The sequence below is a fragment of the Neodiprion lecontei genome, chromosome 2 (genome assembly GCF_021901455.1).
Source record: "Neodiprion lecontei isolate iyNeoLeco1 chromosome 2, iyNeoLeco1.1, whole genome shotgun sequence".
NCBI classification, from domain to species: Eukaryota; Metazoa; Arthropoda; class Insecta; order Hymenoptera; family Diprionidae; genus Neodiprion; species Neodiprion lecontei.
The window spans coordinates 3,484,591-3,498,611 of NC_060261.1; the positions used below are offsets into that span (position 1 = coordinate 3,484,591).

The window sequence follows — 14,021 nt, forward strand, 5'->3', positions numbered from 1 at the left end:
GTAATTTGTCTCGCGGAGCCTATGCTATTGCAATTATTAATAAATAAAAAAATACGTATTATATTCTACCCTATTCATATTTATATTCGTTATTTTATGTTACAGCCTTTGGGTTTACGTGAAACATTAAAAAAAAAACTGTTAAATAAAAAAATATACATACAAGCAACACACAAAGTTTTTCAAAGGCTCTCAAATTGCCTTACGCAATTTGAAATCGACGACGTCCCAATTGGCTAACGACTCTATTACGATATTTACAATAACGTTTGTAGTTTCTTAAAAAAAAAAAACACCAATCAAAAATCGCAACCAGTCAAAGCTAGGGACGGTGTTGTTTCGAAGGTAAAAACATGAAGGTAAAATAATATCTATCTTTGGCATATTATTATCCCTTTTTTGTAGCCACACGTATTATTCGTAGGTAGAAGTAATTCAAGAGATTTCAAATTAAGTCAAAAGCGTTCTCAGAATTTGATTAAATAAATAACTCAATGAATAAATAAATAATTCTGAAAGATTTCATGAATTTGAAAATTCTTAGAAACTTTTATCAATTCTAATGGTTTTATTGTAACAGTAATATATTAATTATCTGATTTGCATCCAAATTGTTCACTTTGTAATAATTTCAAAAAGCATAATTACAATATCATTTTTTTTGCAGAAACGTAGGCCGTGTACTTGGAATCAAGTAAGATCGCCAGGAAATTTACCAAACGGAGCAAATTATGCACGTACAGCGGAATCAGTAGGAGGAAAAAGCAGGAGCTTTCACGAGTTAAAGAAAAGGCGTATACAGAAAAATGTTACAAAAGTACAACAAACCAAAAGTAGCGAACTCAACAATGATGTGGAACTAAGCAAAGAATTATTTGGCTCGCTAGAATCTTTATTCGACGTAAAGAAACCTCTGCGCTTACAGGACCTACCCACATTATCACAAAACTACGCAGAACAAGGAGATACCACTAACTCTACGCCACAGTCTAGGAGCCCGAAAACTCCTCGGTATTCGTTAGATCCACCAGAACCGCACATTCTTTTCGAGGTATATAGAAACTTTACTACTCTGTTAATTGTAGGTGAAGTACCATAATTTCTATAAAAATTTTGATAATTTTGATCGAGCGAAAGGCAACTAAAACGAATTTCATATCATAAAACCACTAAAATTTAGCCTCTTTCTATTGAAGAGTGCTTTATTTCATAAATAAATATATGTTCCGAAATATTCTAGTCAAAGAGCTTCATCAAGTTAACAGAATTTGGATTACTAGACGAAATAGTAGAAGAGTCTCTGCAGGCCGAGTCCAATAAAACTAACACTGAACAATTTAGCAAATCACAAGAGTGTCTGAGGTATGAAATAAAAATGAAAACTTTTCTTACGTGTGTCAACTAGATATTGTCATTCGTTTTACGTATTTTTGCAGAATTATAGCTTGTTGTAAATTTATAATATTGATAATAAAAAATGGTTCAAAAATTTGTCCTATAGTATGGCTGATGAGGAAGATAAAACTGAGACTCAGGGTGAAAATGAAGGTGAAAGTGAAGACAAGGGTGGAGATGCAGGAGAAAATTCAGAAAATGGACCACCACCCCACCCAATGCCACCAGGGATTGGTGAAGGTATGAAAATGGACCTAATGAAGACTTTTTCTTAGTGTAAATGAAATTTTTGATGATATTCTTAAAATCTTTGATCTTTAAAGGAGTGCCTATCAAACCCGGAGGACATCGGGAGTCTACGATGAGTTCATTACCTTTGACGGACACTGCAGTGATGAAGGAAATGAAGGAAGCGGACAAAAGATGTACCGCAATAGCAGCTGAAATAGAACAGTTGAAAAAAGAGCTGACGGAATTAACGAACGTAATCATACTGAAACAATTTGGATAGTTTTAGCTGATTTGATTAATTAACATCAGGACTTGAGGCATGACGTTTGTTTCCCCATCTAGAAAAAAGATCTGACTCAAGAGGACACGCTAAAAATTAAAGAGAAGCAAGAAAGCGTTATGACCAAGCTTGGAGAGTTCGAGAAAATTACTAGGAAACTTCAACGGCTGTTAGGCTTGGCTGATCCTTCGAGTCAAACCTTTGCAAAAATGTTTGAAATGCTTCCGTATCCACATGGAAAACGAACATCGGTACAATTTTACTACTTTCAAAGTCTAATTGTTTGTTTCTATCTCTCATTCCATCTGTTCATATGTAGGATGTGACAAAGGAAAAGGGTGAGCTGTTCGACATCCCTCAGATGGAATATCCTGAGGACAAGTATGTTGTTTTCAAAAATAGCGTGGCTCAACATAATTACTATTTACACGATTATAAATTCTTACTATGATTAAATTCCACTGCAAATGAGCTTGAAATTCAAACTATATGAAACCTGTGTAAAAGTGGGAAATGAATTTCTAGAGCCTCCAAAATATGGCAGGGCAATGCGTTATGTTTTACCCAAGTGTAACATAATATAATATGACTCAATTCTTCACAGACTTCCAAGGGTGATTGTTTGCGGTAACACAGAAGAGAACATACCAAAGATAGTAGTTGGTGACAGCGAACGAAAGGGGAAGAAAAAGTGTTTTCAAAATTTAACAGGAAAGTTGACCGAGTCATTGAACATGCAGGAGAAACTCGTCAAAGAAAATGCTCAGCTCGAAGGTGGAAGGTAGCATTCTTTATCTTACTAACGTTTATATTTATACAATTTCAGTCAATTCAGTTCCAAATATGGATTTGCTATAATTGTGATTCCAATTTGCTTGAATTCATGTTTGAGATTTCACGACCTGCACATAAGAGGCTTTGCCAATTGTTGTAGAGATAAAAAAAAGATGAACGTATGAAGGGAAAAAAAAAAATGAAATGACTATTTGCTTGGTGATGTTACACTTTTGTCATTTATGGAGACAGTTTGATTTTCAATAGGTAATTGCTATCAAGTTACAGATATATAATTTGCCGCACAATGTACTTTACGGGCTTGATAAACTGAAGAAAAAAATCTGTGTTCATTATAGAAAGAAGTAAAGTGATTCCGTTTAATATTTTAAAGGTATAAGTTGGAGGAAGCTTTGTTGGAGAAGGATAACGCGGTGGACAGCCTGCAGCGAAAGGTGTGTGGACTGCAGGCTGAGATGCGAATTGTAGTGAAAGAGAATTCTGAATTGAGTCGACAATTGGCTTGCCTTAATCAGCGCATCTGTTCGCCTCGCCAATCACCACCTCCCCCGCCACCATTACCACCACCAGTTCGTCCATATACAAGTAATCGTGGAATTTTCTTGCAAGACGAAGACAGTAATTCATGTGCTTGCAAGTGTTGCCTGCAACAAGAAGGCGGAGACACATGTGCAACGAATACGCGCACAGTTTGCGGTGACTATTTAAATACTTGAGCAAATTTTGCAACATTTTTTAGTTTTTAAATGTTGTGAATTTTTTTCATAACTGTTTTTCACTTTCGCTATTATTTTAGTGAATGACCCATCAAAGGTCACTGGCAGTTACAGCAGCAACGGTAAGCTATCGTTTTATTGTAGCAGATTTAGTGATATGTTCTATAACATTGATAACTCTTCTTGGTAAATCTCACAGAACGCGTTTTTGCTGCTTTAAATTTTTAGCAAGGAACATATAATTCTGTACACAGGTTTGCCGTGAAAGTTGCAGGTTCCCCGAGATTATCTGGTGGTGCTTGCTGCGGTAACACATCAGGGACAGAAAGCGAAAAAATGTGCTGTAGAAGTCCTGCCGCGAACCAAATGCCACCCCTGGCACCAAGGGGAGCATGCCCTGCAGAGCTGGAAAACAAGCTGGCAATGTATGGAAACAACACCAAACAACTGGTAATTTCTATTGTTTCTTCTATAAAGAAACATTTGATTTTCATTCAGTCTCCAATTTCCTCTGAAATAACTGAACGCTATTTTATGGCTGCAAAAGTATTTTTCTTACAAGTTTGCATATTCTTTTTTCACATAAATGTCTGCAAATTTCTTTTCAGGAGCAGCAATTAGGCTGCATGGAGTCGGAGGTCCGGAATATGCAGATGGAACTTGCGAATGTCCAACGAGAAAGGCAGCAGCTTGAGCAGCAGAGAAAACTTTTGAAGTGCACCGGACCCTGTGCGCCGTGTTCCTGTTGCCCACCCTCGCAGCAGCAGTCACAACAATCGCAGCAGCAAATTCCACAGCTGAAAAACATGCCTCCGGCAATGCCACTTGCCAAGGTACCCATAGAATTGTTCGATGCGAATGATTCTCATTCTGTCCAGCATTACCATGACGAAGTCAATTTGTACAAGAATTTTATTGATCGAGGGTCCACTAAAAACGCAAACAATTATTCATACAAGTACGACTGTTTGTGATAATCAGTTGGGAAATCCATACGCTTTGCAGAAATTGTTGAAAATATTTAACTCTGCAGTTAATTCGGGGATAAGGGCTCAACAATTATATTCGTACTTGTCAATTAGCATTTCAAAACATTATACACTCTATGAAAATTATCTCCGACGCAACATTACTGATCTGCATTTTTTTCTGCATTTGCATTCAGTTTTTCAAGCAATTTTTCATGTCAGAATAGCGTCGCATATGTTGTCCGAAAGCTGTGTTTAGACGGAACTCGTGCATATCTCCTGTATAAGTAAATGCGATGGATAAGGATCCACATTATGCTATCAGTGCATTAGACTAAATAATTGCGTCATCGTCTAATATGATTTGAAGTATGAAATGATGGAAGAAAAAAAAATATCAAATATGTCACCCATCAGTAATTTTGTATGAAATAAACATATTTATATGCATAAAAAAAAAATTGCCTGAGTGTTGGGACTGATTAAAAAATGCTACCATTATTCTGTACGTAATTTTCAAGCACGAACTTGAGTTGAAAGAATACTATTTTAAATATGATTATTTCATATGAATTTCTGTGTAATCCATGGTTAAAAAAAGTCATGCGTATTTCGTTCTATATAAATTATGTACAGTATAGTGTAGGCATACATCTAGATAACATAACTTACTCTGAGATCGGTCAAGGTTTTAAAGGTTTTATATATTAATCTATGGAACTGGAAAGCCAAACAAATGGTACTTTTGGTCATATGCAGATGAATCCTCAACAAGTTCCATCGTGTGCTGGTCCATGTACAACTGCACCAATGGTGAGTTATTTCTGTCACAGAAACTTTGCCATTCAATTATCAAAAATAACAAGTCATTAATTCCAATGCCAACTGTTGAGAATAACTTTTTTTCCTAAAATAGCAAAGTTGAAGTAGAATGAACGATTGGAACTCGTTGATATCTATTTACATAGCATTCATGATTCAAGGGAGGAAGTAATTGTCCGCAACAACAACTACGAGATTTAAGGGAACAGTACGCCAGACTACAAGATGACTATAAAAGCAAATTATGTGAGGTGTCTGTACTGAGAACGGAATCAGAAAAGACGAAACAGGAAGCAAGGGATGCCAAAGAGGATAAGGAGAGGGCAGAGAATAAACTTATTGACTTGGAGGAGCGTTTAAAACTCTGCGAAGCTGAAAAGAACAAGTTAGCAGGTAACGTAGTTACTTGGAAGAGTTTTTTCACAGGTTTTACAGAGATCAAATTCAATTTACTTTAATGTAAACTGAAAACAGGAAGTAAGGAGCAGCTTGTGGAACAGGAACAAGCACTGCTGGTAGCTAAGCAACGATTTCGTGAGGCACAAGACGAACTAGAGGAACTACGATCGCTGATTCAGGATCAAGCAAGCCAGCTTGAAGATTATCGCAACAAATACTTGCAGGTATTTTACGTATTCGTTACTGTGCTGGAAACAATACGAAGAAAACTAAGTAAAATATATGATTTTGTTTGAAAAAATAGGCACAGCAACAAGTCGAGGAACAACGTCGACAATTGGACCTTATGGAAATGGATAATGCTCGAATGAACGAAAATGTTACTTTGGAAATTGGCCGGGTTAAGGTATGTAGATGAAAGATATTTATTTTGTTTATCACAGTGGGTTGAACCGATAACTATTTTTCACTATCTCGTCAACAGAACCAATTTCAAGAAAAACTTGCCGAGCTTGCCCCTCTGCCTGACTTATTGAAACAAACACAGCTCAAATTACAAGAATCTCAGCAAATGCGATTATTGGCCGAGCGAAACTGCGAGGATTTATCACGCGAGGTTTTAGTTTTCAAAGACAAAGTGGGTTCAATTCAAAATCAAATGGACATACTTCGCGCCGAGAATCAAACGTTACAGGCAAGTTGTGTTTCTTAGATGTAGATGAGATTACACGTCTATTCAGAAAATTTATCGCATTCAATTGTAGTAATAAGTAAACTGATTAATAAACTACTCCGTTTACATAAAACAGGATGAAAAAGCCTCAATCGCAGCGAAATGGGATGAGCTTGAAAGAAGGAATGCAGAAATGAGGAATGAGAACGAAAGGATGAAGAATGCGTCGGCAAGATTTGAGGAGCACATTGCACAGATGCAAAAACGTATAGATGAAAAGATGCACGAGGTCACCCAGCTAACAGCGATGCTGGATCAAGTAACTTGAAGAACGTATTTGAAGAGTAATTCAAGGTATCTATTTACCTGTAATGTTATTCTGTAGGTGCGTGAGGATTCAGCCCGTCAAGTAGCCAGAACAAAAGAGAGATGCGAGACGGTAAGACGTTCGATGCAGGGACAGATTGCCGAAATGGAAAGACAGCTGGCACAATGTAGAGCGACAGCAAGAGCAGCTCAAAAAGATAGGGACGAGGTGACGTATATTTCTTCTGCAATTTATATAAAAATATTGAAAAGTACGTTCAATTACAGTCGTAAGAAGGCAGAGATAAATGGTTTCAATTGAAATCAGTAATAATCATCCAAGATTTCATTTCGCTACAGATTCGTCAGAAAATGCAAGGGCAGATCAACAATTTGAATGAGGCCTTTGAACACGCTCAAGGACGCATCCGATCACTGCAAGGACATGTAAATTATTTGAAAAATTCGTACAGCAACATTTTCCGGGGAGGTCAGGGTCAGGGTCAGGGAGAGACGCCACCATTACTGCCAGGTGAGCCTGGACAGGGCCAAGGATATGACTCCTGCGACTGCAACTATTAATTACTGATATTACCATTAGGAATACAGTAATTGTAGCGATAGTATAAAAGTTTCTCGACGTCGAGTAAAATTTTAGCGAGCCAAAGTTCATCTTTCGATTTACGTGTACTTCTGTATCAATTTTTCTATGTGCAGTAAAAGTACTGAGTTAGATCATAGATTTCGATGTCAAATCAAGGAAAATTTTTAAACTTAAACTACGTCTTAAATTCAATCTACATTACAGATGAACAAAATTTCTGCAATTTTTTTGTTCCCATGTCCTGTTGATTATTGCAACTGGTTTCCATGTAAAGAAATATTAATATCGTTGTCTATTTAGTATAATTTGATAAAATATACATACAAAAAAAAAAAGAGGAAAAAGTTTTGTAAAACCTAAAAAAAAAAAAAGAAATCAACGGAATAGAAATAAAAATCGCGAAGTCCAAACCCGGTAGAAGAAAATTCTTCCAGTCTTCTGAAGGTAACAGAGCTCTTGGAAACATTTACTGCGCATATACATACATATATTTATAATAGTCGTACACATGTTCATCATTGCAATGGCAACAACCCATAATGACCACAACCTGATCAAGTAAGTGCGAAATAAGGAAAAAAAAAAAAGATTCAGAAAACATAGAAATTATATAATAGATGCATGCGTATGTACTCCATTTAATAAAACTATCATGTATTTCGTAGTCTGGATTATAATTTGGAGGAATTGATTTTCAAATTTTCAACATTGATTTGCTCCCATTTTTAAAAACATCGTTCGTCAACCAAATCTTACTGCATATTATTTGCTTCCTTGGAAAATAAATAGTTAATATATGTAGGATATTTTTTTTCATACGTAATTAAGGTTTATTTTGAAAACGACGAAATTCAGTATCAACGCCGTTCTCTTCAACTTTATTATATGCATTTTTTTTTTTCGTATCCACTGTTTTTTATTCATGGAATGTTTGCCCCCCCCCCCCCATAGTTCGTCACTGAAACTAAGAATTAAAATAATGAAAAGTAATAGAGTCAATAGAAATAAAGAAAAATTATTAAAAAAACTAATAATCAGTATAACAGTTGATAGTACGGTAAAGCAAAGTAATTTCTGGAACAAATGTAATGAACCATCAATGAAATATTCGAAGTCTTTCTCTTTATATGTTTTCCAGCAAAATGTACGAACAATATTGCTTCACGACACGAAACATTTCAAAGACACTGCAATTCATTTGCACACCACAAATAAAATCTACATTGATAAACTGAGTTACTCAATAACACGTGAACAATGATATTAAACCTAATGATAGCTACTTTTAACGGGTGAGAAAAGCACAATTCAGATCTTCATAGCTTGGCTGTTCAGTTTGTCGTATCTGTGGAGTGTAACGTGTTCAACATTCCAAGAACTGCTTGCGATCGAGAGCGTAGCCTTTCCATTTCTGCTCCAAAAATTTCCAGCTGGGCTTCTATTTCTGCAGCCATTTCTAGTTTTCGGGCACATGAAACGCAGCATTCCGTATGATTGCACCTGTGCAATGCATATTTTAATTAATTACCTTATATTTTGCTGCTACAAACATGCTGGGTCAATAGTCACTAAGACTATCCTCAAACTAACACAGTTTATGAAACATGTTGTTGTAACATCAGATTCGAAAACGTAAGACTTTGAAATTTCACCTTTTCTATCAATTTATAACACACCTAGTATTTGTTGATCCGTAATGAGTTGTCCGTTGTCGACATTGACTTAACAGACTAGGAGGAGGGGTACTAGATCTGACACGAATTTCGGGCACGGTAGTAGGTGAAACTTTGTTGTCAGAAATGTTCTTAGCATGACAGTCTCCACAGCCTCTCAAAAAGTCCATGAGAATACCACGTACTCGTTTTCCACTTGAGCGTCGACGTCTTACCTGCAAGAAGTGTACCGTTGTCTCACAGATTTACTTTATAAAAATAACATGGCGAGTTTCATTTTTTTGTAAGATTATCCAGGATATACTAACCTCGGAAGGTTCGTGTGGATGGTGCGACAGTAAGGGATCGGTGGATAGATTACTAAACGAAGGACTTCGCGATCTGCAACCCACACTTCTACAACAGCTCTCAATTACTCTTGCATTTGAAGTAGACGGTTTCTTAAATACATCATCGTCGTCATCTTCCATTGTGGTATTTTTCCTCATACTGTGAGAACAAGTTACATTTTCGTCCGTCAAGTTGGAAGTAAAGTGTAATAAATGATTCCTACTTAAGTTCACTTCAGTCTTTGATTGATCGTTATCTTTAGTGTTTTGCAATCTTGAACATCTCCCCGTTTCCCTTAAATTTGAAATGGTGGACGCACAATCGTGATCACCATGACAATGTCTCGAAACTCTGTGACGTGGAGAATAATCACAGTGTTCGTGTTCGCAATTACAGCTAAAATAGTTCTTTGCGAAATTTCTCGTATTTTCGTCTTCTGCAAAGTTTGAGGATCTCTTCAATTGATTAACATTTTGAGAATTACTGTGCGCCTCGTACTTCCGACAATTATCGTCTCTCTCAAGATTCATCGAATACTTAGAGTTTTGACATTCTCTGAAGTTATCTGTAGCAGATGTCGACTCCTTAGCTATAGTTGGTAAGAAAGAACTATAGTTCTTCAGGTGACCAGATTCACTAAGCCTCAATGGTGGAATTTTTGCCTTTTTATTCGTCGAGCAGGAAAGAGGATCAACAGTTAAATTCCGTGTATTTGGTGTCTTTTGCCAGCACCCACAAGATCCTCTCTCGTTTGCTTCATCCATCTCATCAGTGACTTCTTCTGTTTCATCTTCAGTGTTTGTTTCTTGACTAACCTGATATCAAGAGAATAGAGCTCAAAATATAGATACACGATTGGTTACAGTTTTGTTATAGGATTACATTCAAACCAGCTATGTATAAATAAATATTGTAAAACACTGACCTCTTTGCCCCAGATGTTGATGGTTCCATTTATTTCCGTCATCCGAACTTCTACATTTCCGAGTAAATAAGGTCCGCACTCACGGACAACAGGTGCAGCTCGTTCACCATCTTTGTCATCTTGACTTTTTGTCTCGTCCTCAGCTTGGATAAGAAAGCTTGTTTCCAAACTATTTTCATCCTCACGATATGTAAAGCATTTCACACCGGAATCCAGATCTTCAACAGCATCATTTTCTTTCGGTGGATCTTCCAAGTTCTCCAAAGGTCTATTAGCGTCATTTGATTGAGGCACAAAGGGTTGAGAGTTAGTCTTTACATAATCTCCTGGATACTTAAATTCGGTCTTTGTCCTTCTGTGTAATCTGTTAGAGCCATCAGCTCTGTGCGGGATCTTTGGAGGTTGAAGAAAGTTTGCATTCTCGGGCATTTCTGTAGCTTTTCTCTTGTTTGAACCCCGATGATTGATCGGTGTATTTAAGCTAGAAACTCCAGGACTACTGAAGCCCGTTCCAAAGGTATTCGCCATATTTGAATTCCCAATTACATTATCATCAGTTTTAGACTTTCGTCGTGTTATGTTTGATAGCATCCTAATTATCTTTGAAGAAGTTTGGAATGCATGTGAAGGCTGATGAGGTGGACGAGGAGGGGTTTCAGATGCTCCTATAAAGCTGTCTTCAGCGTTTGAAAGTGGTGTAAGATTGGGTAGCGGTCTGATGGATCCGTTGGAAGCTGGAAAACTCCCAGGGCTTTCAGTCCATTGCGTGTTGCAGCTAACAGCAGAGCCCATACTGCTAGTGGAAAGTTTTGGATTGGTACAGGCATTAGTAGGTGGATTAATTTCAATTTTCTTGGAATTTGGAGGTGGGTCAGTTTGTATTGCGACGGCAACCAGTTGGGGAGTCGATTTTTGGTTGACAGATAATTTGGATATTGTTTTTTTCAATTCCTCTAATTCTTGTTTAAGCTCAAAATTTTCCGACAGTGTCTTCTCATATGCTTCTCTTATCTCCTTGCACTGGGTTGTTTTTTGATTTAACTGAGTTACAACTAATGCTAACTCTGCCAGTGTTTCGGCATTATTTTTCTCATCAGTTTTAACAGCTACTACCGTCTCAATGTCCTCTTGATGCTCGACTACCTCCATTGGAGTTTCCTTTACACTTTGAACATTCTTAATTACTATCTCGGAGGACGGGGCCTCGCTATGAACATTTGTAATTTGCATTTTCTTGTATTCCATTACTTCATTGCAGGGAGTTTTCTCATTAGATTCTACATTTACCAAGTTTTTATCCATGCTAGAGTTTGAGCTACCTCTCATGTATTCGTCGTAGCCGATCGATCGAACATCCATAATATTCTGTCCTTGTGTCTGACCGTTCAAAGCGTAGTTCACTGTTATTTGTTTCGGTACCCTAATATTTTTCAAATGATCACTCAACAGTTCGCCATTCATGTTCGGTTTTTTCACCTTGGCAATGTCGTTCTCCACATTCATTTCATTTATTGTTGTGTCCTTTTGTCGATGCTCGCGATTTACATTCTTTGCATTAACTTTCGCTTGCGAATCATTTTCATCCTCTCGTATTACGCAGCTATTTACATCTTCATTTGTTAAAGCAATCCCCTCCTCCTGATTAAGCTGTTCTCTTATTTCCAAGTCTTTCAACACATGTTCAGCATAGCCCTTGATACTTTTTCGACCTCTCATTTTCTGATCATATTCATTCACCTCTTCATCTTGGCAGGCTGTAAGAACAACAATACAACAAAACTGTGAACATGCCGGGTCAAAGACCAAATAAAATTTAACTACCTTTTCCGCTAAAATCTGAACGTCTTCTCGATTCTTCCATGGACATGCGCCTCTCAGCTGACCTCCTATTCATATCTTTTAAGTCCTGAATATAACGTTTCACTTTGCTCTGTACGCGACTGTACTTGTTTACACTTGTGACGGAGGATTTGCGCAACGGACGATATTCGGACAGATCTTGCAGGGACTGACTTCTCTGTTGTTGATTAATCACCTTTGATTTATCGGACCTCAATGCCATGTCATCAGACATAACATCTTCTCTCTCAATTTCCTCTTCCGAAAAATCACCCAACATGTCATCTGCGACTTCGACCTCTTCGTCCTCTGGAGGAATAACACCTATGTCTAAAGCAGAACCAACATTGAAGTGACAAGTTCTGTGTACTTGGTGGAAAAAGAAAGATCTTTGAGATTAGAACTTTGGGTAAGGGAAGGAAAATTGTGAATCGCTCAAGCTGGAATCGATGACTCGACAATAACAGTCTGCAGAGCGATGTTGAACAAATAGGATATGATAACAGGAAAAAATGAAAAAAAGATATACACCGTATTCAGGAATGTAAGAAATCTGAAAGATTTCACCATGAATGTCCTCCTCGTCGTCGTCGTCGTCTTCGTCGTTATCATCATCGTCGTCCTCATCATCATCATCATCATCATCATCTTCCTCCTCCTCGTCGTCCTCCTCGTCTATATCCTCGTCGTAGGACCTGGAGAAGCGATCAACGTCGTCGGCTTCCTCTCCGGAAGAGACTATGCAAACGCTGCCCTCCTCGTTATCATCTTTACCCTCGTCGGCCCGTTCCTCGGTGGTGTGGCTACGGCTCTGGCCCTCGTAATCGTCCGGCGACTCGTCGGTGCCTCGCAAGGGGTTCACAGAGTTATCAAGCGGCAGGAGTTGCTGGATGTTTTCCCCGGCTGTATACGGCAGGCTAATGTCTTTGCTCGAAACGCTTATAAACGTCGGCATCTCCTCGTCCTCGAGCATCTCACTTTTCCGATCCTCAAAAATCTCGGTGTTATCGGACATTTCCTTCTGTTGTTTATCAAACACGCTATACTAGCGAGGGCTTCATCTAGAGACACGAGACATTAGGTTCAAAGTATGTTTAACTTTAGCCGCTGCCGTTGCTGCGTGTTAACCAGTTACTAGGTATCCCTGAAGTCGTGTCGTGCTTCGTGTTCGCGCACGGTTCGGTACCCCGGATGCCGACGCGCGCGATTTTTACACCTGTCAGCCATTTTCCCATCTCGGAACCAGTTAGCGCGCCAATTTTCAAACTGATCGAACTTCATCGAACGTTTGTGATTGCCTGCGTCGGCGAATAGCGTGAAAAAGCAATAATGCAAGTCTATACAAACCCAAAAAGTTTATTTTTCAAATTGGGTTTCATTTACACCTTCATATTACCTTGAATATTTCTTTCATCAAGAATCTCCGCTGCCGCCATGAATTTTTAGGTTACACGCTGCCTGTTGCAAGATCGCGATACTCACTTGATAGATCAATTTTTAGTTATGACGTAATTCGTAAGATGGCGCATTTTACATTGTGCATTTGACAAGGGTCGATAGCGTAAGTCGATACTATCGAGATTTCTCGAAGCGTTCGACTATTTGAATAAGGAATTGGTTTGGGTTCAATTATTGCGGAGTTAGATCGTAAAATATCGTAATTATAAGTATTACGAAATGATGCAGTAACCCGAATCCCGAATTAATGATCTGATAAATAGAGAAAGAAACAAGTGATTGTACAACGCGGAGCCATGCAAATTGACAATCGGGCAATTACAATCGAAGCGCATTATAATCCATGCGACGGCTCGCGTGATGATATTTCATCAGATTCTTTAAAACAAAAAAAAAAAAAAACAGGTTCTTCACACGACGTGCGTGCAGCGTAAGATTATGAGATATTCATAGGTATATACGTGTATTAAATTCGCTGTAAAATACGCACACGGTTTCACTAGGAAAAACTCACTTACATTACACAGGTGTACGACAGGATTGCGCAAATCAACTTTAGTCCAAGCTGCATCATAACGTAGGTATATTGCAGCGCTCTCATATAACA

At 38.0% G+C, this 14,021-nt stretch overlaps 2 protein-coding genes and 1 long non-coding RNA gene across 4 annotated transcripts; 1 reads left to right on the forward strand and 2 right to left on the reverse strand.

The window, feature by feature from the left end:
- The first annotated feature begins 139 nt into the window (after positions 1-139).
- LOC107224400 (myosin-4) lies at positions 140-7,762 on the forward strand. Its single transcript, XM_046730819.1, has 20 exons — positions 140-359; positions 668-1,051; positions 1,241-1,362; positions 1,502-1,635; positions 1,719-1,879; positions 1,969-2,157; positions 2,226-2,287; positions 2,511-2,687; positions 3,075-3,397; positions 3,498-3,539; positions 3,692-3,867; positions 4,026-4,250; positions 5,145-5,198; positions 5,369-5,600; positions 5,682-5,830; positions 5,911-6,012; positions 6,091-6,300; positions 6,416-6,598; positions 6,665-6,814; positions 6,946-7,762. The coding sequence occupies exons 1-20, from the start codon at positions 354-356 to the stop codon at positions 7,165-7,167; spliced, it is 3,303 nt and encodes a 1,100-aa protein (XP_046586775.1). The 5' UTR covers positions 140-353; the 3' UTR covers positions 7,168-7,762.
- LOC124292808 lies at positions 4,352-7,167 on the reverse strand. The gene is made up of 3 exons (XR_006902733.1): positions 7,057-7,167; positions 6,646-6,830; positions 4,352-4,664 (listed from the first exon to the last, which is right to left on the reverse strand). It is a non-coding gene; the product is annotated as an uncharacterized LOC124292808 (long non-coding RNA).
- Positions 7,763-8,039: 277 nt separating the features above from the next.
- LOC107224623 lies at positions 8,040-13,675 on the reverse strand. Of its 2 annotated transcripts, none has more exons than XM_046730815.1 (6): positions 12,524-13,675; positions 11,939-12,286; positions 10,118-11,871; positions 9,171-10,007; positions 8,866-9,077; positions 8,040-8,689 (listed from the first exon to the last, which is right to left on the reverse strand). In XM_046730815.1, the coding sequence occupies exons 1-6, from the start codon at positions 12,969-12,971 to the stop codon at positions 8,521-8,523; spliced, it is 3,768 nt and encodes a 1,255-aa protein (XP_046586771.1). In that variant the 5' UTR covers positions 12,972-13,675; the 3' UTR covers positions 8,040-8,520. The 2 variants fall into 2 exon arrangements, with proteins under 2 accessions (XP_046586771.1, XP_046586770.1); XM_046730814.1 differs by having other exon boundaries at positions 12,488-13,675.
- Positions 13,676-14,021: the final 346 nt, after the last annotated feature.

Coding starts and splice junctions, on each gene's coding strand:
- LOC107224400 (XM_046730819.1), top strand. Junction 2,688..3,074: donor GCTCAGCTCGAAGGTGGAAG/GTAGCATTCTTT, acceptor AATATTTTAAAG/GTATAAGTTGGAGGAAGCTT. Junction 6,815..6,945: donor CTCAAAAAGATAGGGACGAG/GTGACGTATATT, acceptor ATTTCGCTACAG/ATTCGTCAGAAAATGCAAGG.
- LOC107224623 (XM_046730814.1), bottom strand. CDS start 12,971: ATGTCCGATAACACCGAGATTTTTGAGGATCGGAAAAGTGAGATGCTC. Junction 12,287..12,487: donor TTCTTACATTCCTGAATACG/GTGTATATCTTT, acceptor GTTCTGCTTTAG/ACATAGGTGTTATTCCTCCA. Junction 9,078..9,170: donor ATCCACACGAACCTTCCGAG/GTTAGTATATCC, acceptor CACTTCTTGCAG/GTAAGACGTCGACGCTCAAG.